This window comes from Mirounga angustirostris, unplaced genomic scaffold (genome assembly GCF_029215605.1).
Source record: "Mirounga angustirostris isolate CCGP_5_RB_7025 unplaced genomic scaffold, mMirAng1.0.hap1 SCAF_11, whole genome shotgun sequence".
Lineage (NCBI taxonomy): Eukaryota > Metazoa > Chordata > Mammalia > Carnivora > Phocidae > Mirounga > Mirounga angustirostris.
Window position 1 is genome coordinate 7,945,775 of NW_026991719.1, and position 25,001 is coordinate 7,970,775.

The following is a 25,001-nucleotide window of genomic DNA, read 5'->3' on the forward strand; positions in this document are numbered from 1 at the left end:
GATCCTACCAGGTTGGAATTTTGACATTTTACAGAAATACTCAACAAGAAAGCAAGGTTTTTTGCTGCACATGATGAAATTAAAAACCCTGATAAGCCCTTTGTGACTAAGGCTCGAAAGATGACAATTACTAAAAAAAAAGCTGTCTTAGATTTGTCAAAGTAGCCTTATTAACAATTCCCAAAAGGATTCCCTGACTTAATCGTTATCCTGGGTTTGTCAGCATTTATGACAACACGAAAACACGATAGCAAGACGAAGGGAGTCATAACTCTACACTCGACTTCCACGACCGACAGCTCAACTTCTTTGTATTGTTTTCTAGTGTAGAAATAATTCCGTGAGTTCCTGAATCTCCTCTATGCAATAAGCTTCTGTAAGAGTTTATCGGTTCAATTACTCATTCACCCATTCATTCAACTTCCTGCGTACCGGGCCTTGGCACAGGGTCTCAAAGTACACTAGGGAACAAAGAGGCAACGTCCCTACCTCCCCCAGCTCTCAGGCTGGCGAGCAACTGGTAATCCCATAGACGATTAATTAGCTGTTAATATTGTGACAACTGTTCTGAATAAAAAGTGTAGGGTGCTAAGAAGTGATGTTCAAGATAAAATGGTAAGTTAGGGCATATTTCACACTAGGAATCGAAGTCTCAATAACCACAAATCACATTTTGATTGGAAAACCCTTAAATAAATCTCTATGCCAAGGTTTTCCCTTTGGTGGATCCAGATATAACTGAGGGATAATTTCGGCCACTAGCCACCTCTCCATCTGATGAGAATGCCCATCACTGTCCTGAACTGCTCACTGATTCCAGGCAACTGTCATCAAACACGCCACGTTTCTCTCCTGAGCACACACATGAGCAGAAAGAACGGACCGTGGAAAGAGGCTTAATCTCAATTGTGGGATCTTGAGCTTAACATTGATCTTGAACTGAACCGGGAGTAAACTGTGTGATCTTGAATTAAGTTTCTTAATTTCTCTTAATTTCTCCAAGCCTCAAAAGAAGTGGGTGAAGGGGCTCCGCTCACAGCTGGTGGGTGGAATCAATAAGGAAATGTTTTGAAAATATTCTGCTGCTCTGCTCAGGCGGGAGGGCCCCAAAATGTTATCATGCTATCTTCCTTCTTGCTAGCCCTGTGGCCAAATGTTAAATGTTCCGTAGTCTCTTAGGTGACTATTGAAAATAAAGGCAATCCACCAAATAAACAGAAAAAGGACTCCTTTGGGAAGCCCCTTTTATCTTGACAAAAAAGAAGTATCAGGAGGCATTTATTTCAGTTAGTTTCAATTCTATGAACAAATATTTCTTCAGCTTCATCAACTAAAAATTATTTTCATTTGGCTTCATTTTTGAGTTGCTGAGTTTCTTACTTCTTTCTGTTGGGACCAACAGAGGAAACATCACTTTTTTTTTTTTATTAACATATAATGTATTGTTTGTTTCAGGGGTACAGGTCTGTGATTCATCAGTCTTGAAACATCATGTTTTAATTTTCTTTTAGCCAACAAACGAATTCTTTTTTCAAAGGGAGGTTTGCCTTTTGTGAAGCCCTCATGAACACAAATACCTGCCCCCTCACAGGAACCTATTCCCGAAGGTCTAGCATCAAACTTCTGTTGTGAGAATGTTGCACAGTGCTGAAGGAAACCAAGAAGCAAGGTCCCCACGAATAATGAGTTGGGGGGGGTCAGCAGTTCCACGGAAACGTAGTAAGAATGATTTCTTTTTGAGAAAGTAAAACTGTAAATATAGCACCTTATATGAAGGGAACGTTAATGGCATCATTCATATTGCATTTTAGTAAAAACAAGTGTTAAACAATTGTCTTCTATTTATTATCCCTTCCTGATTAGGTGCTCTCTGAATCTCCTGCTTTTAAAGTTTCAATAAGAGGTTTATAAATTAGTTTTGTTTGGCTGGACATGCCAAACATTTTGATTCCAAGGGTTTGATCCTAACTCTATCACAACCTTTCTGAGCTTCTCAGTTTGTTGCCTTTGACCTCTTGGGAGTCCATTACACTGTAATTGGTGGGAGGATACGGAAGAGCTACTCCAAAATGAATTTGCAGAAGCTGCAACTTTGCTGGAGGTAATTCAATTGAAAGTGAAGTGAAATGTACAATATAGGCTTCACTTTTAACTTACTTGTCTCACTCTCTTTTTTGAGCTTCCAACTCGGAATATCCCCACCGTCTGGAGGCCTGCAAAGAAGCAAACAAAATCAACAGTCCTGTTTCATGGCTCGAAACTGGAGGAAATCACCAAGGACATAGAATGCCAGCAACATGCACAACAGTAACAGCACAACAGCGTGCACGAATGCTTGCTCAGTTATCCCACATTAGACTCTGCAGGTGCCTGAAGCTTAGCCCTATAAGCACCAGGGGCACATCACATTAAACTATTCTGAGGAAAAACTTTTCATGTGATATTATGTATTCTGCATCTTCTCCACATGAAAAAAGTAACATTTTCTTCATCATTCAGAATAATTACTTAAACATGCATTTTTAAAAAAAATTTTATTTATTTGACACAGAGAGACACAGCGAGAGAGGGAACACAAGCAGGGGGAGTGGGAGAGGGAGAAGCAGGCTTCTCGCCGAGCAGGGAGCCCGACGCGGGGCTCGATCCCAGGACCCTGGGACCATGACCTGAGCTGAAGGCAGACGCTTAGCAACTGAGCCACCCAGGCACCCTTAAACATGTATTTTATATGAATTCTTAGCTCTTTATCGATGTTAAAAATAGGTATTTATTGTTTCACTGATTATAACTAAAACAAGTACTTATTAAAGAAAATCTATAAAATGCAGAAAAATGTAAAAGATAATAGACTTAAAAATACCTGATGTAGAAATAACCACTCTTAATATTTTGTTTTATTTCTATCCAGTCTTTTCTCCATGTATATGTGTGTGTATTTTTCTTTTTACATAGTTGAGCCAGAGTTTTCTTTGATTCAGGTTTGATTTTTTGGGGGGGGGGGGGAGACAAGAATACTTCCTAAGAAGTATTATGTACTTCCTTCCTTCAGGGGGCACAGAATGTCTGAATGACTCTCCTTTTCCTATGCGAGACATTAATCATCGCCACTGATGATCATCATCGACATTTATTTTTTTATCGGCGGCTCATTTTCTCTTCATTTGGGATAATCGGTTATGAGGGCGATGCTGGTTTGGAGCCACCAATGGACATTTTGTAGCCACGTGAAGAGAGCTGGCCTGAGAGTGAAGTGCAAATAGACTCATGCTCTCCGAGCATCATTTGAATCCTGGATCCAGCTGTGCCTGAATTTAGATATAATACTGAGACTTGCAGTATGTAAATAGGATTTTTTTGGCGGGGGGTGCTTTGCTTAATCTAATTTTATCTGGGTTCCTCTCTCGTGCCACTGAAAGAGTTTGGACTAGTACAACATATAATCACATTGGAAAGAATTACAATCTTTATAGCATTATTTCTTTTCATCCAGAACCAACGTAAACATCTTAATTTGTTTAAATCATGTTTTAGATCTCTTGGTAGAACTTTGCAGTCTTCTTTATAGAAGTTTCCTGCTTCTTCTTACAGATATTCTGGGTATATTTTTGATATTAATAGGAATGAATTATTTTATTGTTAGAGTATATAACTGATTATTGCTCTTATATAAGAAATAGGTATCTTTTGTATATTTATTTTATGGCCTTGCCACCTTATGTATTAAGTATAATCCCTTTTTGGTTTGTTTTCCAGGGCTTTTTAGTTAGAAAAGATAGCATCTATAATTACAAACTCATTTATAAATATAATTATAAATCCATAAATCTCATTTATCAGTTCTCTATCTTATAAATGGTATCCTGAACTTCCAGAATAATTTGACAGAATCATGGTGAGAGGCTAATTATTGCTGATTTGCATAATCACATGTTGGCGCTTGCCCTTGGGTAGGATTTTGTTCTGCATCTATTTTCTGTAAACTTCTGTACCTTCCTTGTTGCTGCTCTCAGTTTGTCTTCCTCACAAGTGAGGCCAACCCCTAGCCTAATCTATTGCTTCTACCTCTCTGGGAGCTTGTGAACAGGATAATCGAGCTATTTAGAATCATTCCAGAATTATACTTTTTCACCTGAAAAAGGAGCATAATGAGTATCCGCTTGAATAGTTATGCAATGATTCGATTAATTAAGGCATATAGAGTTCTTCGAATCATATCTGGCATCTATTATATAGAGAGAAACAGACCCTGATTGAACTGAATGAGTCTCCTTTGCACAACAGAGAAAACTGTAATATAATAGCAATTTTAATTTTGGCTACATTTATTTTCTTAGTTTCTGATGGCTTCTGAAGAGTTGAATTTTCTACATAAGTGAAATATCATAAGGGCATTTCCTACACAGGCGGGACTATTCATTCACCTGAATCCCTCCAGACTCTTCAGAAATGCCCATTTCAATGACATTATCTCCTCAATTAGAGTACTTTTTCGCTCAGCAAAAATGACTGTAATTGAAAAAATAACGAGTTAGTGATCAAGTGCTATAGTTCCTATGTATTTCAATTGGTTAGAACCTATTTTAAGTTTTTAAAATATGTATTTGTTTGCTTGTTTGTTTCTAGGCAGAGCAACTGACAGCCTTCAGAAGGCCAATGCCATTCTCACATAAGAGAGAGAGATGGTGATTTTTCTCAAAGAGCAGATACAGTCCAGGCATTTAGTAACCTTGACTTAAGACAGTCACTGATAGAACCAGGCGTCCACCCAAAAAGGCACTGACCTGGCAAAGGAACGTGACTTTGCTCTGGCCTGTCCCAGAAATCGACGCGATCACCTTTCTCTCCTTTTCGTCAGAAACTGGAATGGAAACATGACCCCAGAGCACTTGGATCTCAGGCTTAGGGAATTCAAGGAAAGAGGGCAGGCAGAATAAGCAGGATGCCCCACCCTACAATCAGCCCAAATCCCAGAAATGCAACAGGGCTTGAGTCTCCACTATGTTGTCTGGTTTTGGTGGTGGTGGTGTTTTTTTAAATTTGTGCTTCTGGGAAATTGAGGATGCTTAAGGAATTTTGAGCTAATAGTACAGAAAGCATCTGGGTGAAGTGTAAGTGGGGAAGGGTGCTATATACAGACAGAGTCAAGATAACTGTTCAAGACCAATTGTGGAGGGAATGAAAAGATCTTCAACAAATGTTTATAAGGCTAAAGTGACTCAAACTCTTTCCTACCCATTTGCCAAACAGGCAAATAAAGTCTTATGAAAGAATTGTTTTTGAGCCTTGCTCCTTTTTCATTGGTTTCAAGTGACCAAGATTAATATCCGTTTGCATTTGAATATGTCTTGTATTTTTCTGGAGCTAAACACCATGGAAACCGGGAGCAGAATCAGGTCCTTGAAAAGATAATCTTCTTTCTTTTAGGCCCTACACTGCATGTTAACCATTCCAAAAAAGAAAGAACCATCCAGTTTTTTAGTAAGCTTCAAGGAAATACTATTTTACAAATTATAATTCATGAAAATTCATTTTCAAAAGGAAAATAGAAAGACATACCAAGTTTTCTTTCACATAAGCAGTTACTCAGCCTGGCACTGGATTTTTGCAGGATTGGAGTAGAATTTTCTCACTTAGGACTCCATAAACTGCTTACAGTTCATTCTCTACGTTCTTTATAGGGAAAAACTATAATTATAAAAGTATGAGTCTCTTTTTCTACCTCACAGTGAAATTTAGGCTGAATTTATATATTCGCAGTACTGAACACTTTCATTGCTAAGCTATTTTAAAAAATAATTCCGTGCAAGTAATATTTATTGAAAACCTACATTGTATTAATCATGATACTAAGTGTTGGGAATTCGAAATGACTAAGGCATTTTCCTTGACGCCCAGTGTGCTTTCCCAGGAGAAGAGACAGATAGATACACACATACACACAGGTACATATAAAAATTTTGTATAGAGGGATGCCTGGGTGCCACAGTCGGTTGAGCATCCGACTCTTGGTTTTGGCTCAGGTTGTGATCTCAGGGTCGTGAGATCGAGCCCCGTGTCAGGCTCCAGGCTCAGTGGGGAGTCTGCTTGGGTTTCTCTCCCTCTCCCTCTCCCCCTCCCCCCAGTCATGCTCTCTCTCTCTCAAATAAATAAATCTTTAAAAAACTTTGTGTAGACAAATAAACCTTCAATGCATATTAACTCTGTTAAGTCATCCATATGTTATCTGGTGATTAAGATATTTAGATATCTCCTTAATCATTTTTTACAGTCCCACTTATACTGAAAAAATTAGATGAGAATATTAACAGTAGTTATGTCTCCATGATAGCCTCAGAATTTGCTTTGCTTTTGTGTTTCTTGCTTTATTACAATGAGTGTATTATTTTATAGTAAAAAAGCACAGGAAACACATTCAGGTTATGGAAATGGCAGTTTGATGAGCCAAAAGTCTACATTTCAGAAAAACTTTTAAAGAAGTATATTTTGAAGTCAGCACATTAATTGGAATAGAGTTGCTAAAGGGTCATTATGAAGAAGTTTGAAGTGGACACCTTTCCATAAAAACGCAAACAGCAATATAGAAGAGCTGTTGTCAAAAGCCACGTCTCTTCTATTCACTTAAGGAATGTTTGCAAATCTTTTTTTTTTTTTAGAAGCTGGACTCTTATTTTTTAAAGGAAGCCTTGCTAGTAATATCGATGCATAAAAAAGATAAAAGTGGCTGGGCTCTGTTTGAAGGGAGGCTTGGGGACAGACCCAGCCCAACAGATCTTGGCCTCCAGGCTCACATCCGAGGACCCTTGGGTGCTGGGCAGCCTGAACACCATCGAGTTGATTTTTGTCCCCCACAATCTTGTTTAGCCCAGTACTCTCTGAAGCACCCACTCAGATCTATAAGCTTTCTTCGCAAAGGAAATTTAAGCCCAGAGTCTGAGCAAACAAACAAAGCATTGAACTTGGGTGCTTAAATCCATGAAGCTTGAATAAATGAGAGTCTCTCATACTCGATCACTGCCAGACAAGTCTGCTTACCATGTTTTTCTAGATGCTGACAGCAGCTGTCCACCAGCCTGGGGACCTGTCTGTAAATGGGATTCAGACTGAGTTTCTTATCTCTGGCTTTTTCTTTTTTACTCTGAGCCTCAGCAGGCAAGGAGAGTTGTAATGCTTCTAGCAGTCGAGACTGATTGTCATCAAGATCTGTGATAGAATCCACTGACATCGCGCCCTGCAAATCATACACAGACGTGAACAAAGAGCGTGGATGGAGAAAACAAGAGCAAGTTCCCTCACACGCTAGCCAATAACGCTTTTGCCCAGGACTGTGTGTCACCCTTGAAATAACGCCACTTCATTCAATCACGCTGTTCGTACATTAAAAGGAAAACGGCCAACGCCTCTTGAAAAAGTGAGGAAACTACCACAACAAGCTAAGGGAATGGCAGTCACAATTTCCACAAACAGCATTCGCCAGTGGAAGACGAGAGAGGGTGGACATCGAGTTGTAATATTTTGACCCAACCACTTCATTTGTTGAAACAAGAAAAAAATCACATACATGCTCGATGAATGAGGTAAAGTCAGAGAAGCCTCGCAAATAAAAACCAAGCATCTCAACTATGACTCTAGGAAGCAGATTTTTAACATTGGATTCCATGGAACAGTCTTAGTTGGGTTTCCCCCAGAACTGGCACAAAGAACTTTATCAGGGACATGGTCCCGGGAGACGGCTGTAGGGGGTGGGGGAACGAGAAAAGGAAGGGAGGGCAGCGGATGAAGAGCATCACCCAGCCTATGACAAGCCCGTGGGCAGCTGGTGCCCAAGCACCCTGGGGACCTCTGGGAGACAGTGTGGGTCAAGCACCTCAGAGCTAACTGTGCTGGGGAGCAAGTGTGCTGGGCTATTTATACCACAAGCCTCAAGAGTCATTGATTAAGGGCAACTTCTGGTAGGGGCCAGGAGGTGACGTTCAATGTCTTGGCACTTGCAGCCTATCACCTGCGTGGGTGGGTGCCTCTGGCCATCAGAGAAAGCCCTTGGCAGGGGTGAGGTGCTGGCAGGTAGAAGGAGGGCTCTGGCATGCTGGGACTGGGAAAGGCCGAGTGGAAGGGAGCAGGGCACCGGCCGTGTCTACACGGCCAAGCCCCCCCCACCGCCCGCCCCCGATGAAGCAGAGAGGAAGGGGCTCGCTGCTGGTATCCTAGCAAGGCCTGGCCAGAGGAGAGGGCATCTGGGAGGCCCGCTGCCTGGGCCCCAGATTCCCAGAGAGCTCAGATGTGGAGTTTGGGTGTTACAGCCTTAGGACACGCAGTCTGAGAGATGATGATAAGACTGCAAGAACAGTTCCATCACATACATTTAAATATCCTGGAAAGTCATCATTTCTCTACTTTTAAACACAGCCAAAGCCTTGAAAAACAGCGGCGGCTCAGGTGCCCCTTTATCTTGGAGAGGTCTTGAATGTGGATTTTAAGTGGGAAGTGTTTGGGTTTTTTTTGGGGGGGGGGTTTCAGTAGGGCAGTAGTGAGTGGCTGGAGGTGGCAAAGATTTTGGGGTCTCCAGGCAAGAGGAAATGGAGAGAAGATCTCCCAGTGACTTAGGAAATTTTTAGAGATGCTTATCAATTGACTCAGCCGATCACCAACCAGTTTGCCTGAGAACTCAGCTTTCCTGGATTGAAACAGGGAATCTGAAATAAGAAATAACACAGTGCCTAGAACATAGCACTCACTTAATACATGGTACTGTGCTCTTAGAGTATTAATTTGAAAGAGGACATACGTGCCCTTTCTCTCTCTCTCTATATATATGATATATGATATATCAGATATATGATATACAATATATATGTAGGTTTCTTGTGGAAAAAAAAGCTCCATTGATTAAAAAAACAAAACAAAACAAAAACTCATCACTTACGAGGACTGGCAGCCAGGTGGCTGGGGGGCCAGGCGTGGTTCTTGGACTAGAGATGAAGAGAGTAACAAAACCACCCGGCCCTGGCCTCCAGCCTCACAGTCTCGAGGGCAAGTCTGGTGGTAGGACAGAAGATGAAGCTAGAGCACGGTCAACAGTGATGTTGTAGAATGTTCAGGACATCATGGGGCACACACATGGGGAACCAAGGGGGGCACCCAGCAGCTCTGAGAGCGGCCGGAAAAAGACTTTGAGGCTGTGTCATGTGCCCCACGGCCCGGGGCACGCTGTCCCCGAATGGGGTCACTGACAGGTCCCTAGACTCCATTTCCAGTTTTCCCAAGAGCAGAGGTTCAGAGAATAACCCTGTAATGCTTCGGTTGTTTTAGCGGTGGTGTCAGAGAAAGTACTGGCCAACTCACCCTCCTCCTGGCCCGAGGAGCCGGTTCTGGGGTGTTCGGGGACGTTGACTCATTTGGCGTTTCCGAGGTGGAGCTGAGAGATGAGTTACTGCTTGAGAGTTCTTTGTTTTGTCTTTTACTTCCAAACGGGAGGAGGGAAGCCACAAAATCAGACGCATCCTTCTGCTCGTCCCTCTGCGAGTCCTGCTTGAGTTTATAGGCCCGGTCATTTGCAATGACTTGGGATAAGGGCATTCCAAATGCCTGGGGGATGAATTCTGCAATCAAAAAAACAAACACTCACTTTCAGACATGACTGGGCCGGTGAAGGCTCTCACTCACGCTTCAGACCCAAGGGCAGACGTAGTCAAATGACCGTTTCCTGAAGAATTGATTCTTCAATCAAAATACAGGGATGATTTCTGTGTGTATCAGAGTGGCCAAAGTTTCTATTTCTATCAAGGAGGCCGGTATGTACAAAGAACGTGGGTTTTTAGAAATCTAGGCCTCTCGTTTTTTCCCCCACATATCTCAAGTATGTTTTAAAGGAAATAACTTTATGGATAAATGTGACATTTTTGATAGACTGTACACAATGCTTCATCCTCACGAGGACACAATTTTATAAACTGTTAGCCTTTGAGGTATGTGTCTCGAGAGCCCCCAGAACTTACAAGGCGTGAGAAGGCTGCGTGCATCCGTTTATTCCACAGGGACTCACTGAACAGCTACCACGATGGGAGTACAAAGCTTACAAGAGGCGTAGTGCTCGCTCTTGAAAGGTCCGGAGTAAGGGGCGGGTGGGGGAGTGGGAGTCAGATAGGTAAATAATTACACAGGTGGCTGTCGGGTGTTACAACGGGGAGATGCCTGGAGCAAAGACCTAAGTTCAGTTAAGTGGATCCACTTTGGGGTGCCCAGTAAAAGAGCCAGTATGTGAGTGAGGACCCGAGAGGCAGGGGAGCAGCTCGGGGGGAGTCTGCTCCCCCCCCCCGCCCCGTGTTCCTTGTCCCCCACAGGCTGCCTCCAGTTGCTGGGCTGGGGATGTTGCTCTCAAGATCTATACTCAAGCCATTCTGCCGGCCCATGTAGAAGTAGACTCTCACCACTAAATAACCAGTGAAGGGCCCAAGATACAATGTGTTAAATCCCCTAGTAAGGACAATTTGGGGCAAGGAGCACAGTGCAGAGATCTACCTCTTTATTTGGAGATGGACACACAGTTGCTTTCTGAATCGCTGATCCATATGTATGCACCTACATGGTAAGCACACTGACCCTTAGGGCCAGGCATCTTTGGGGCACTATTTTAGATTTATGCTGAAAAGCATTCATAATTAGATTAAATGCATTATTTCTTTTAGACTCAAAATTACATCTCCTAGCAGCAGAATATGGGAGTCTAGCCTCTCCCTTGTTTTTATAACCCCTATGAATAAAACCAGAATGATCAAGGGAAAACAATTCCAAGGGTTGTTTGTTCTTTGAAAGAAAAGGCTAACTTTAAGTCAGGTGGAAAGAGGCTTTAAAAGGCTTTCTTCCTTGATCCATGGCAACATTTTAACATCACTGGGCTGATGGCCAAGTCTACATTAAAAGCAGAAATGGCATTTAAGAAGCCTGCACCTTTGGTTCCATCAAAACATGCAGTCTGTTTTGAAGCGAAAAATCAAAACGTCAGCATTTTGGGATTTTCGGAGGATGCTTATCATTCTCGATCGACAAACTAGGTGGCATACGATAGTAATACAAACAAAACTTTTGGCATGTTTTTGAGCGATCAATGTGGCCAGCGTAGCAAGACCCAAGACCCCCTATTGACAGAAGGCCATCTTCACTACTAGCACAGTTAGAATACCAGACCGCGAGCCATGCACCCTGGGGTGTATGGTGTAAATCAGCACTGTCTTGTCTATGGGAATAATCAAAGAGTCTTGCTTCAGAAAACTCGCGGCGAGTCTAGAGACCTGCAGATGCCAAGGCTGACAGCTATGGGGAATACACAAAAACCGTGGGCGGGGGGGGGGATAACAACAGCAGAAAGGACAGCAATAAATGTATCGAGCGGCACGTGTCTGTTCACTTAGGCACGCTCTCTGCAGGGATTTCGTAGGAGATGGGGACTACTGACTCCTCTCTTAGCCAGTTTTGCCACGTAAGGAAAAGCAATCGGACTCATTTAGAGTTTCTAATATCCCTAGAAAAAAAAAGAAAACTGGTTCCCTTTGGTATCTGTCATTTTCAGTGTCCCAAAGTCTGCCACTTTCCTTGCAAATTGGAATAACGGAACACAAATTAAACAGATGGGATACATGAAGTCATTCTTCCCAGTTTTTCTTTCTCTTTGACTCTCACTCAAGAGATGACCTGCTAACAGATTTTTATTTTTCCCTAATAGTCTTTCTTTCCTGGTGGAGTTTATTTATTCTTTCAGTGATAGAGTTTTGATGTGGTCTCTTGTTTCTTGTTGCTTTCTCTTGAGAACCTTTACAGGCTTCAGAAAGGAGGCCTCTCTATGCCCTAAACTTGTGTTGCGGTGTCTAGACTCTGGAAAATTCTAGGCAGGATTCCTTGAATATGACTGCTTCTCAAAATGTGGCTATTGTGAAATGGAGAACTCATCACAAGTCTATTTAGCAAAACCCTCCTCATGTGTAAATAAAATGTTGGGCACACATGCTTATCTGTGGATTCAAAGCTCTTCTCTTGGGGGAAAAAACCCTGGAGACTCTGTGTTGATAGGGCGAATACAGTTGATAATAGGTTTTTAAAACCAGATGGACATTTCCCAAGGCTCAGTGTTCTGGGGCCAGGCACAGGGTGTATCATGTTCTAATCTACAGTATGTGTTCACCAAGGAGACTGCTTCCCCTGCTGTGCTCATTAGTAGCAAGTGTGTGCTCTCCCAGCCCATGAACTGTGGGGCCAGGAGGTGGCATGCCATCCTCGGGCTCCCTACCGCCACTTCCAGAGCTGCACCTTCCCACTGTGTGGCAGAAACCCGCCATCACAAGGTTTCTCTTGTCTCCTGCCCATTGCTGTCTTCTCTTGGCACTGACTGACCCGTGGTCAGACCCCCAAGCTACCGTCACACTTGGAGGCTTGCATGTCTACCTAAAGGCCCATCTCATTCTCCATCCTCCCATCTCCTTGACCGTCTCCTCTCCTCTTTTTTCCTGCATGCCACCTTTTCCACTCACTCCCTTGGTCCCATCCTGGAGCCTTGTCCTCCCCAAAAGGGATTCCACCTCGAGAATCAGGCTTCCTCCCCCCACTCTTGTCTTACTCTCCCTCCTTAATGCACCTTGATGGTGTCTCAATGTTCTCAGCATGCAGACCAAACACCATGCGGGGCGCACACAGCCCTGTGTGAGGTGGCCCCTTCCTATTCTCTCCCGGGATCACGCTCCCCCGGGCTCTCTCCTTTCCAGTAACAGCACTCAAAGACAGCATTCGATACATTCTCCTTGAGAATGTCTACCTAGTGATAGCTGATACTTGATTTTATTACTGCTATTTATTATGATGCAAAGTAAAGTTGTATCAACTATTCCTATCGAGTGCTACATCATACCTGGCGTGTAGGAACATACTCGGACACTGAGGAACAATAAGGCATGGCATGATACTATTTCAGCCTAAAGAACGGTGCCAGACCCGAATTATCCCCAGATTTCATGTCAATAAATATACGGCGTAGTCTGAAATACCCTGTGAAGCGGGGACCTATCTCCCAGACGTATGCCACAGTAAAACCTATGCCCCCCTGTGCTCTGACCAGGAACCACATGAACTGGAACAAAGCAGCTATTTGAAAATCTTTTCCCCACAAGTGATTTCTTTTTGACCCACGAAAGAAATTTGCTGAAGTTCTGAAAGTTTAAAAACTGTTTTTTTGGTTGCCAAGTAATTTAACTAAGAGAAATTAAGGACTTGGAACTCTTCTGGATGAAAATATGTTTTCCCACCCAGCCTCCATCTTGAATTCGTTTCCATATGGAATTCAAGAGTCGTATGGGCACTGGCTGAAGTGGCAGGAGGGACACAGGAGTGTCACATGATCTGCCGTGTTTGATGTCAAGGCAATTAAATAAAATACAGGACATGATTCACTCTGATTGAATCAATTAATCCAACAGCATATCAAACACTTAATGAATCACTCTTTATTGGGAGAGCAATTGGGTTCTAAAAAGCTGCTCCTATTTATTTTTAGATGACCTAACCCAAGAGGTCACTGAGAGCTTCCTGTTTTCCTTCTTTTACTTTTGGACTCCAATGATTATCATTTTCCACATGTGCAGCTGTTAGGAACCCCAGTGTTAATATTCAAATGGAAGAAAATAATGTGAACCATTACGACTCAGCAAGACCCGCATGCTGGCCCCTCCTGCCCTGCTTGCCAGGGCGGCCACGTAATGGATGTGTGCACATAGACAGGACTTTCTGTTCAGAAGATGTGCCAGGTAATTAAGCTTCACTTAAGCCCAGGACATCTTCTTTTTAAATATCAGAGCTTCTTTAAAAGAGGAATTAAAAAAACCCTCTTTTGCCATGAAGCCTGATATTTTTCTCTAATTTAGTTGGATGGGCCATGTGTCTTTTCTCTGGACCACCAGAACCTGTCTTCCTTTTTCCCAGCCAGCAACGTGTACAGCCTTATAGAACACTGCCAGGTTCTCCCTGAGCTTATGTCAGATGTAAATACGATATGGTCCGAAAAGTGTATAATAGCCCAGGACACATTGGTCAATGACATCCCCTGGCCTTCCTTTTCTGCTCATTCACATCCTTGCTTCCTGTTGTTCTGTAACCTGAGCAAGCACACATCCATCTCTCTCTGCTGAGGGAACTCAATCATCTCCTGCAAAAATGGTCATTCTGTTTCGTCTAGCCTGAACGGGCAATTCTGAAGAATCGCTGAAAGTCTCCATTATAAGGATTCAGTCCTCAGATCAGTATCATCATCCTAGAGTAAACCAACTTTAAAGATACACATTACTAATGCCAGTCTGAGTGTCCCCTTTAATACTCTCTATAAACACTAAGAATTTCTCTAATCTAGTGAGGTAAAGGTGATGGATGGCAGGAATAGAATGAGTAAGACTCTAGTTTAAAAAAGCTACCCTGGTTACTAATATTCACTTAAAAAGAAGGGTAAGAACATACGGACCGATTAAATAGAATACAATTTATCAGACAGTGATAGGTAGCTGGACAAGAGTTATACCCCTGAAACAAATAATACATTATTTGTTAATAAAAAAATTTTTTTTAAATTAAAAAAAAAAAAGACTTAATGCCCCTTGCCTTGATTATTCCAGCATGGAATTCGGCTGTGACAGGATGTGCCCTGCTGGTGAGGACATTGGCTAATATGGACCAAGTTCTCATCTCAGAAGCTGCACATCAGTACTTCAGAAAACTACTCACCTCCAGTACCCCATACAGACCAATGGCATCACACTTTCGGGGTTGGGGGGTCTGGGCACTGGGAATTTTAAAGGTTCTACAACTTACTCTAACTGTGCAGTGAGAGGCAGGGATCATTTCCATTCTCAACTCCTTTCTCCAGTCTGAGGTAAACATTCGAAATGTCTGGAGATATTCTGGCTGGGGGCGGTGCTACTGGGCCAGAGATGCCACTAAACATGTCACACGATGAACAGGACAGCCTCCGTAACAAAGAATTATCCAGTCTGAGGGTGCCTGGGCGGCTCAGTCGGTTAAGCGGCCGACTCTTGATTTCGGCTCAGGTCATGATCTCGGGGTCCTGGAATGGAGCCCCACGTGGGGCTCTGTGCTCGGTGGGGAGTCCGCTTGAGGATTTTCTCTCCCTCTCCCTCTGCCCCCTTCCCACTCATTCTCTCTGTCTATGTCTCTCTAATGAATACATAAATCTTTTTTTTTTTTTTAAAGATTTTATTTATTTATTTGACAGAGAGAGACACAGCGAGAGAGGGAACACAAGTAGGGGGAGTGGGAGAGGGAGAAGCAGGCTTCCCGCGGAGCGGGGAGCCCAATGCGGGGCTCGATCCCAGGACCCTGGGATCATGACCTGAGCCGAAGGCAGACGCTTAACCGACTGAGCCACCCAGGTGCCCCCCCCCCTTTTTTTTTTAAGAATTATCCAGGGGCACCTGAGTGGCTCAGTTGTTAAGCGTCTGCCTTTGGCTCGGGTCATGGTCCCAGGGTCCTGGGATCGAGCCCCGTATTGGGCTCCCTGCTCATCGGGGAGCCTGCTTCTCCCTCCCCCATTCCCCCTGCTTGTGTTCTGCCCCTCTCTGTCAAATAAATAAATAAAATTTTTAAAAAATAAAATAAAAAAGAATTATCCAGTCTAAAATGTCAACAGACCCAGGTTGAGAAATCATGCTCTAAGGGAAGTAAAACGTTGGCTCCCCACTCTTTAGAATTCTTTATCTCAAGGGCGCCTGGGTGGCTCAGTCATTGAGTGTCTGCTTTCGGCTCAGGTCATGATCCCAGGGTCCTGGGATCAAGCCCCGCATCGGGCTCCCTGCTCGGCGGGAAGCCTGCTTCTCCCTCTCCCACTCCCCCTGCTTGTGTCCCCGCTGTCGCTGTGTATCTCTCTGTCAAATAAATAAATAAAATATTTAAAAAAATAGAATTATCTCCTTTCAGTCCAAAGAACCAAATGTCATGACACTTTAGTCAAGTTCATGACATGGGTGTAGAGTCTGGGATCAATGGTGTGGACTAGGTCTTGTCCACTACTGACCACAGTGCATTTATTTTTATACCTTTGGTTTTATTGCCTTCCATTATTTTTCAAGCAGAAATTCAATCATTATAGAAAAGAACTCCAAGGTGAGACATATGGCTCTCCTCACTCAACACTCATTCATTATGTCACATAAAATGGAAATACATTCATACAACCACACCATTCAGCAGTCATTTCATATGGGACCATACAAACAAGCCACAGAGAGTTGTACTGCGCTAATGGGGCCCAGGTGCCCATTTGCAGGCTCAATGAATATTAGTTAAAAATGACCACAAATACCTCTGAAAGAGTGGCTAATGTGTCAGTTCCCTAAATAGACATAGAAGAGGACACAAAACAGTATGGAGAGAGTCAACAATTCCCAAAACATATAGGGCAAAAAATAAGCATGCTGTGATCTGACATAAAAATGCTGAGAATGGCCCATCTCCAGTAGCCCATGAGGATGAGACTGTTTCTTTCCAGTAGTCATGGCAGGCGAATCCAAACTTTTTCTCATTCAACTAGCCCTGCCTAACGATCTGGCCTTGCCAGACAGCTGGTTAGCGTTAGAGATGCTGTCCATGGCTACTCAACCCAGGTTCTTCTTATGCGTTGCTGATTGGCCAATTGGCCAGCATCATAATTGGAACCATAAACTTGGCCAAAGTCACACTTTGCTCAAAACAGTTGAATTCATCAATTCAGTACAGGGCCACTCAAACACAAAAGAGTAGACCAAAACAGGCTTTAATGACATTCCATCGTAGAAATCCAGTTTGCATAATAGAGATGAACCGCATAAATCTATGCAATTCAAAAACCCCACCAAATTCAACCATTATGCTCCATGGAAGATGCATCCGCTCTAGTTCATTCTGTCCCTTACCTCTGTCTTTGTTTTTCTCCTTTCCTAGTGAATCCAGTTTCTTTCGCAAAGATTTCTTTCTCTTCTGTCCATCTGCAAATATTAAAAGAATGAAAAGTTGTAAACACAAGCATACACGTGATATCTTATACCATCAACAGCTACATTTGAGCAAAAGCATGACTTCTCACTTACTTCACTCATAATTTGGCATTTTAGGCAGAACAAAGGCTCTGAAAATACACGGAAATCCCTGACCTGGACAGTACATGCAACGAGAACCTTGATGTATGCTCTTAAATTTTGTTTCAATCATGAAAAGTACAGGAAACTTACCTCCTTCAGAATTAATTTAGCGTTGACACTTAGATATGTTTGCTGTTGCTATTACATGAGTCTCTTCCTATTTTTCATGTTTATGCAAACCAATGTCATATTGAATCAAATCTCCGCGAGAGGAGAGTCAACAGTACATATGGTTTTGACGTTTATAAGCTGGTAGAGTGTAACTGGATAAGGAAATGAATTTGGGGGTCTAGAGAAGTCAGATCTAATTATTGCTGCACCATTTACTAACTGTGTGACTTGGGACAAGTCTCAGTGTCCGCATCTATAAAATGGGAATCTCATGGGGTTGTTGGGAGATTTAATGAGATGGTGCACACCAAGTGCCTCATGGGGCCCCTGACACATGTGCATAAATTCAGATCTACTTTCTCAGGAGGTCTCATAGTATTGCACCGTGTGGCTGTACCATAATTTCATTAACCATTCCTCCACCAATGGGCATTTGGGTCATTTCTAAGTTTTCACTATCATAAATAAGGCAGATACCCTTTTGGCATCTTGTGTTTGCAACAAACGTACTTAGCACGTCTGGCTAACTCTCCAAATAATAAAGATTCCACTCATATCAGTAGGTAGCTGCAATCAAATTCCTGGGATGTCATCAGAAAAAGTTGCCAGTCATCATGGCAAGGATGCATTTCACGATTACGCAACCATCAACTTAACGTGTGGGAGGCGCGAATCGGGAATCCGCACGGTGATCAAGTAGGGCAAATGCAGCCCGTGCCGCAAGGAAACTTAGGTTTAAAAGGAGGATTAAGAATTGTTTGTTTTTTACAGGATACACTCAAAAGTGTAGTCCAGAAAGAGACTCAGCCCAATAAAATTTAAAAGCCAGACTCTGATATCAGGAAAAGACAGCATGCACATTCTTAACCAGAAATGAGCATTCTCCTGGGATCCGTCCGGGGCTGCAGATGTTCCCAACTCCTTCTGTCTGGATTTTTGGAGGCAAAAGACATCACAGTATAATCAACAGATGCATTCAATCCCCCCCTCTTCGAAAAAGCAAAGAAATATTGCAAGAATGATTCTCCTCCCACAAAATGGACATAGTGCATAAGAGTCTGCATCCTTGCAGTTGTGAGATATGTGTAGGGGGACATTAAGTAAATCACTTGTAATGCAATGAAGAGCCAGCCATCTCTGTCATTAGGGGTATGTTCTTATCTCCAGTGTCTAGAAGATGAGTAATTATATGGCCTACCATAACTTACTATAAAATGTACGACAATAAACATACTAACAACACAAGACTCAAATCCATTCTCCAAACAGACAGGCCTTTTACTTTGTAACACTTTGTTCGTCACTTCACACCACCAAATGTATTTGACTGTAACAAGGGTATATTTCTTTAACAACATTCTATCATTCCTTCATTTTAACTGTTGACCCAGAAGAATAACTAAACTATATAGTATAGCTTAGGAGACTTAAGTTTTAAGTTTTCATAACCAGTGGACAGATCCTAAAATTCAAGCAAGTTGCCAAAGAACCGGACACAGATAGGATAGGGGACATTTTATTTAAAGACAGAAGGATTTTTTTTTTTAACTTCTTTTTAAGTGGAAGATGTAGCATATATAAAGATGTGTATAACTACAAATGTACAGTTCAAAGAAATAACAGGAGGCCAACTCCCACATCACCAACAGCCAAGTTCAGAGGTAGACTACTGCTCGTGCCCAAGCCCCCTGTGTGTCTTCCTCCCTCTCCCCCCAGGTAATCACTGGTCTGAGTTTTGCAATAATCAACCATCTGCTTTTCTTTGTAGTTTTACTGTCTACGTTTATAAAGAATACAGTTTGTTTTTCCCACAGATGGAATCACACTGTAGGTATTCTCGCCTGCCTCATTTACGCCATTCATCAACACTTCGGAAATTCATCTTGTTGAGGCAGGTAGCTGTAGGTCACTCGTTCTGATGACTATAATTTGCTTTCTGGTACGAATATACCATGGCTCATTAGAAATTTGAGTTGTTTCTAGCTTGAGACTATCAGGACCAATGTTCTTGAAAAATATTGCTCATGTCTTGCTATGTACATGTCCAAGACCCTCTCTCAGATAATGGTTCTTGGAATGTGGCTCTGCGACCACCGACATTGGTACTGCCTGGGAACTCGTTAGAGCTGCAAATTCTACGGTCCCTCCCCAAAACTACTGACTCAGGAACTCTGGGGTGGGGCCCAGCAACGTGTGCTTTCACCAATCCTCCAGGGGACTCTGGTTCCCACTGAAATCTAAGAACCACTGTTCTAGGGTAGATACGTACAAGCTGCGTTGTCAGGCCGGCATGTACAGAACCTCAGGCTCTACTAGGTAACATCGAACAGTTTCCAAGTAGTTTCACTCATTTGTATTCCCACCAATGAGAGTTCACATAGTCCCACAAGGATAATATGTACTTCAAACTCCAAGATTCGAGACAATATCTTTGTGATCTTTGTGAATAGTGACCTACAATTTAAAAAATGCTTAGCTATTTACAACAAATACAAACATTGTCTTTTTCACTTAATGAGACCGTCCTCACACTCACCCCAGGCCAGCATGGATACCTAACCCCGGTCCACTGCACACCTGGCAAGTCCTGGAGTTTGCACCTCCATCCTAGCCTCAGAGGAAGGTTCTAGCTTGTTTCCAATCTTCAGAAAATTCCTGCTGAGAGAAGTTTGAAGGAATGCCCTTTAACACCGCCTCCCTTACTTTTCTCAACCACAGCTGCCTCACTATTGACTTGGACCAGAAACAAAGACTCTCAGAGAACGCAAACTGAAGGAATTCACAGGCAGTGAGGGGAGCTCAGTTAAAAAGCGAGGGGCAAATGCTATAAAAGAGACACTTGGTGGCGGAATGGGAAGTGGCCCTTTAGAGACTGCATCCAACCTCTAGACTTGGGTCTAGCGACATTGGGGGCTGGATAACTCTTTGCTGTGAGGAACTGTCCTGTGCACGGTACGGTATCTAGCAGCATCCCTCAATTTCCTAGATGCCAGAGAGCCCACCCAGTCCCTGTTGTGACAACCAATAATGTCTCTGGACATCACCAAATGTCCCACGGGGACAAAATCACTCTGGTTGAGAAGCCCTGGTCTGTGCATAACTCCACCTAGAGGACAGCTATGGGCTCAAACCATGTGACGCCCAGCTCCCGAAGAGTCACATTTTCCCACTTCTCACAATGCTCGATCCATACCCAATCTCAGTTTCTATTTTAGGTAGAACAATATAAAAATGTTTACAAATTGTTGAGCTTTTACGTATCCAGTTGAATAACAATTTCTTTAAATTTAGGAAGCAATGTGAGTCTGTCTTTGGCTATCTTTCTACCAGATTCCTGTCTACAGGTAGGGGAATAGAGCAGGTTCTTTGAATAAACAGCCTTCTACTTCTCTGCATGAAGCATTTTGTCCTCATTTAGATCAGGTGCGGAGCAGCATTTGATGGTGAACAGTTGTCTGAATGGATGTATGAACGTGTCTTTAGCATGCAGGGAAGACTCAGGGGACACTAGTTCTATTTTTTTTTTTTTTTTTAGAGGACTAAACATGGTGGATGGAGAGACTTCCTGGCCAGCCCTCCACTGGCCAAGGAAATTATAGGAAGACTGTTTTCTCAGCAAATGGAGCTGTTCAGCAATGGAATAAGCTGCCTCACAAAAATAAATTAATTAATTAATTAATTAATTAATTTAAAAAAAAGCACCGCTCACTGTGGCTTCCATCTCAGCTGCTCTTTCTGTCTTGCATCCCTCACTCTGGGGGAAGCCACGCCATGAGCAGCCCTATGCAAAGGGTTATGTGGTGAGGAACTGGAGTCTCCAGCCAGCAGCCACGTGAGTGGGCCAGCACACTGATTCTCCCACCCCAGTCAAGCCTTCAGATGACTGCAGCCCCAGCTGAGCTTGATGGCGAACCTCACAGACTGGAACCCAAACCAGAACAACCAGGCTGTGATATTCCCAGAAACTGTGTAAGATCAGAAATGTTTGTTATGTTTAAAAAAGAGAGAAGAGAAAAGAAAAGAAAAGAAAAGAAAAGGAAAGGAAAAAAATAAGATGCCCAGCCAAATGCATGGGGTATCCTAGATGGGATGTTGGGTCAGAAAAAGGATTAGTGGGGAAACTGGTAAAATCTGAACAAAGTCTATAGTTTGGCTGATAGCAATGTATCCATGTCCTTTCCTTCATGGTGGTAAGTGTACCAAGGTTACATAAGATGCTATTATTAGAGGAGACCGGCTTAGGGGCGTAAGGGAACTGTGTAATTTAAATCTAAAATTATTCTAAAATAAAGTTGTTGTTGTTGTTGTCGTTTTAAAAAGCCCTTTCGCCCAGGTACTGGATGTATTCAAGCAAAGGCTGAAACCTTGTTTGTCAAGCACGTGAGAAGGTGGAGGCTCTCATGATTCACTGAAGTACTTTGAAACATACAGACTTGGGAGCCCAACTTTATGGCAAGAAGGTGACTCACAAGTCAGAGTTTCTGACCTGGCTGAAACTACTAAAATAATCTTCCTAGTCACATCTCCCTGATCTGAAAGAACACATGTGCCCGGGCCAATATAAAGCATCCGTTATGTCTGTCATTCTGGTGTAGCATGTTTTCTGGAAAGGGAGTGGACAGATGAGAGGCTCGACCAGATTTGTTTTTAGGGCCCTGGTGATGTTTTCATAGGTGGCTGATTAAACTGTCTCATGATACCTCCTATTTCTTAAGTTCCCTAAAATCCCTTTTCTGTGTAAGTTATCCAGACTCGGTGCTTGTTGTTTGCCTCTGAGAACACTGGTAAGTATAGAAATCTGTTTACTTTTCAAGTTCCCACGCATGTCCTGATAAACCAAAATACACTTTTTAAATTATATGTACGAATGTGGATAAGGCGAGCTATTCAATCTGTGGATGTCTTAAAAATGTTTACTAAAGCTGTATTTTATCCCTCACTAAAACTCAAACTCATCCTTTAGTCTCATCCATTTGCCCTTTTGAGGGCTCTCAAGCCACAGACTCCTAAAACTAAGGCAAGAAAAAGGCTAAACCAGATACTTTCTTTCCAATTTGGGACAGGAAGGTTTGTCAAAGAAGTTATGATATTATTAGTAGCCCCAGCACCTGAGGGCCATTCCTTGTGTCCATCCCCCACATCTAGTGCTTTCCAATGATTCATCTCAGGGGTGCAAGTTCATGTGGCGAGTGTAAGTCAACACTGATAACATGGAGGGACCGATGACAGATGGGCAACCAAAACCCCAGGCAAAGTCCCGTCCCAGGAAAAGGTGGCTGGGTGTTGGAGCCAGTTGTTACCACCGTCGCCATCCTCAGTGGAATGGACTTGAAATTGCCCCTACTGCTTTGAGTTGCCTTTTCAAAGTCCATCTGGAGAAACGGAAGGGAGGGCAGCCCTGACAAAAAAGGGGACGTAGTTAGCAGGAAAGCGATCACCTCTGCTTCTTGGCAGGAAATATGGCAGCAAGCCCAGGATAGGGGACCCGATGGGACCAGTGCGCTGCAGAGGTTTAGGAGAGGAGCTGAAATGGCAATCTGGCCTCGGTGCGCAAACAAATATTCTCTGTTCCCGGATATTGCGCCACAGAACATGACAAATCTCCTTGGCGTGGGAATATTATTTATGCTATACTAGTTATCTGTTTAAATGGCATCTTCCCCCCAGAAAGTAGGCTCGTCCCCCATACATTGATCCATCCCTACTCCATCCCTCCCTCCACCCAACACTGATACAGCCCATGTTGTAGGTGAGACAGAGCTAGGCGCTATGAACCCAGGTGAATGGACACTACCTCTGCCTTTGAGAATCTCAGAGTTTAGTGCCAAAGACAGATACACAGAAACCTCACTAAAGTGAAATGAAGAAATGCTGCAGTGGAGGCATCTAGCAAGGGGGAGGTCAGAAGCAAGAAGGCTGTCTCCAACTCTGCTTAGGAAGGCTAACGTTTGCGTTCAGTCTTAAAGGACAAGGTGAGGCTTCTCAGGGGCCTTTGAATTTTGCTAGGGGTTTCCCCCACTAAATCACATGGTAACTATTTACTCTAGGAGATCCTTTCTTATCCTAAGTCTCTTAATGTCTTATTCCTGGTAATCCAACCCTTTATCAAGCAAGCATTCTATTGGGGAAAAAAGATGAGAAGATTGCTAATTCATAACAGTTTCTTTAGAGGGAACTAGGGCTTAAGAAAGTGACAAATAAGAATTCTGGAAGAAAACAGTCTACATGGAAAAAGTGGCAAACAATGTATTTAAGCCCAAACTTGTCCCACTGTTCGGTCAAATTTGGATCTCACTATCTATTTTTTTCCATGTTATTTTTAAGAAATCTTCCATGCTGTAGACTGTCGGTTATTTAATCAAGTTCATAGGTCAAAGTTTCCACTTACATATCACCTTATCCTTAGCAGTTCTTCCATAAACCTTGATTGCAATAGGAGGCAAGTAGAAACAGGGCGACTGAGTCATTTTTCTTGGTGTGAACCCCAGTGAATTAAGCATTGTTTCTTTAGCCTGCTAGTGCCTTGTGGGTTAGATTTTTCAAAATCTGTTTCCAAAGTGTCTAGGTTTCTCAGGGAAGAAAATATTTATGGCATTCTTAAGCAATACAGATGCCTCTCTTTAGAGCTGAGGCTCCCCAAAGTACTTGTGAAATGTACTAATGCTTGCAGTTTACATGTTGAAGTGGTGGTGAAATTAGCAAAGCTGCAGTCAGAAAATAAGAACATTCTGTGAGTCTCTCTCACTGTTGTAAAGGGAGTCAGCTCTTGGAGGTCACCATGCTTCCAGTTAAATTAAACGCTAAGAAACCTTTTCTGTTTTATGTAAATTATTTTGGCCAAGTAATTAGTTCTGAAATTTTTCCTTAAGAAGAAGAAAAAACCTTGTAGATTCTTGAGCCCCAAAGCAAGTGTTTTTCTATTACAGAAAATCATTGAGATATTTGATTTATTGATCATGTCTTGTTAATTCTATCAAAACGTAAGGTAGGGAAGCCAATCACATGGCTTGGATGCCACGGGTTTGAAAAGCTCAATGATGGTTCTTCCTTAACCAGGCGTTCTTTATAATCACTCCTTGCTGTAATAACCAGTCATGATCAAATTATGCCCTAGAAGGATCTTTTACTTGCTGCCATTTTTTCCATATTCAAATGGTGTCAGTAAAGAAAAAAAAAAAAAAAAGCTATAAGCTCATGTTCCAAAGGGGCAGCCCTGCTGTTATTTTTCCCTAAGCTAGGAGCTAGTCTGTCTTTCCAGGCATCCGAACTTACATTTCTTATCGTACATTCCTTAAATCAAAAACAATGTTTCTAACTTAGCCTAGGTAGGCATTATATTTGCAGAGACAGAAGTTTCCAAAGATCAGAGCAAGAAAAATGGCTTTTGGCCAATCTTTTCCTTAAGCCATATTTCTTTCCTGGAACATAAGGGAAAGAAAGCAGGTAGGAGAGCAAAAAGACAGAGATCACTTATCCCAAAGAAATGCCCTGGATTGTTAAGGAAATTAAACTCCAAATTAAAGAAGTTTCGTCATTGCTTGTTTTAAAGCCAAAGCTTGTAGTTCAAGTTGAAATGGTAGTCAGACAAGGGTATCTGCACATGGTCTGATTTTTGATCTGTGTAAGGGGCCAACGTTACTTACTTTCTTTTGACAGATACTGTTTTATAGTGAACAAGTAAGGAGGGAATCAAGTATCTTTAAATCATAAACTGTAAGCTTTGGGAACGCT

The 25,001-nt window shown here is 42.6% G+C and overlaps 1 protein-coding gene across 9 annotated transcripts in view; it reads right to left on the reverse strand.

Moving 5' to 3' along the window:
* The window catches only part of ARHGAP6 (Rho GTPase activating protein 6), a 474,622-nt gene that overhangs the window by 39,526 nt on the left and 410,095 nt on the right, over positions 1-25,001 (reverse strand). For all 9 annotated transcript variants that reach the window (XM_064573729.1, XM_045874487.3, XM_045874492.3 and 6 more), the window contains exons 3-6: positions 16,935-17,006; positions 9,340-9,596; positions 7,033-7,228; positions 2,158-2,213 (exon numbers count right to left, since the gene is read on the reverse strand). In XM_064573729.1, the coding sequence (XP_064429799.1) occupies positions 2,158-2,213; positions 7,033-7,228; positions 9,340-9,596; positions 16,935-17,006 (581 nt within the window). The remainder of the gene's footprint in view (positions 1-2,157; positions 2,214-7,032; positions 7,229-9,339; positions 9,597-16,934; positions 17,007-25,001) is intronic.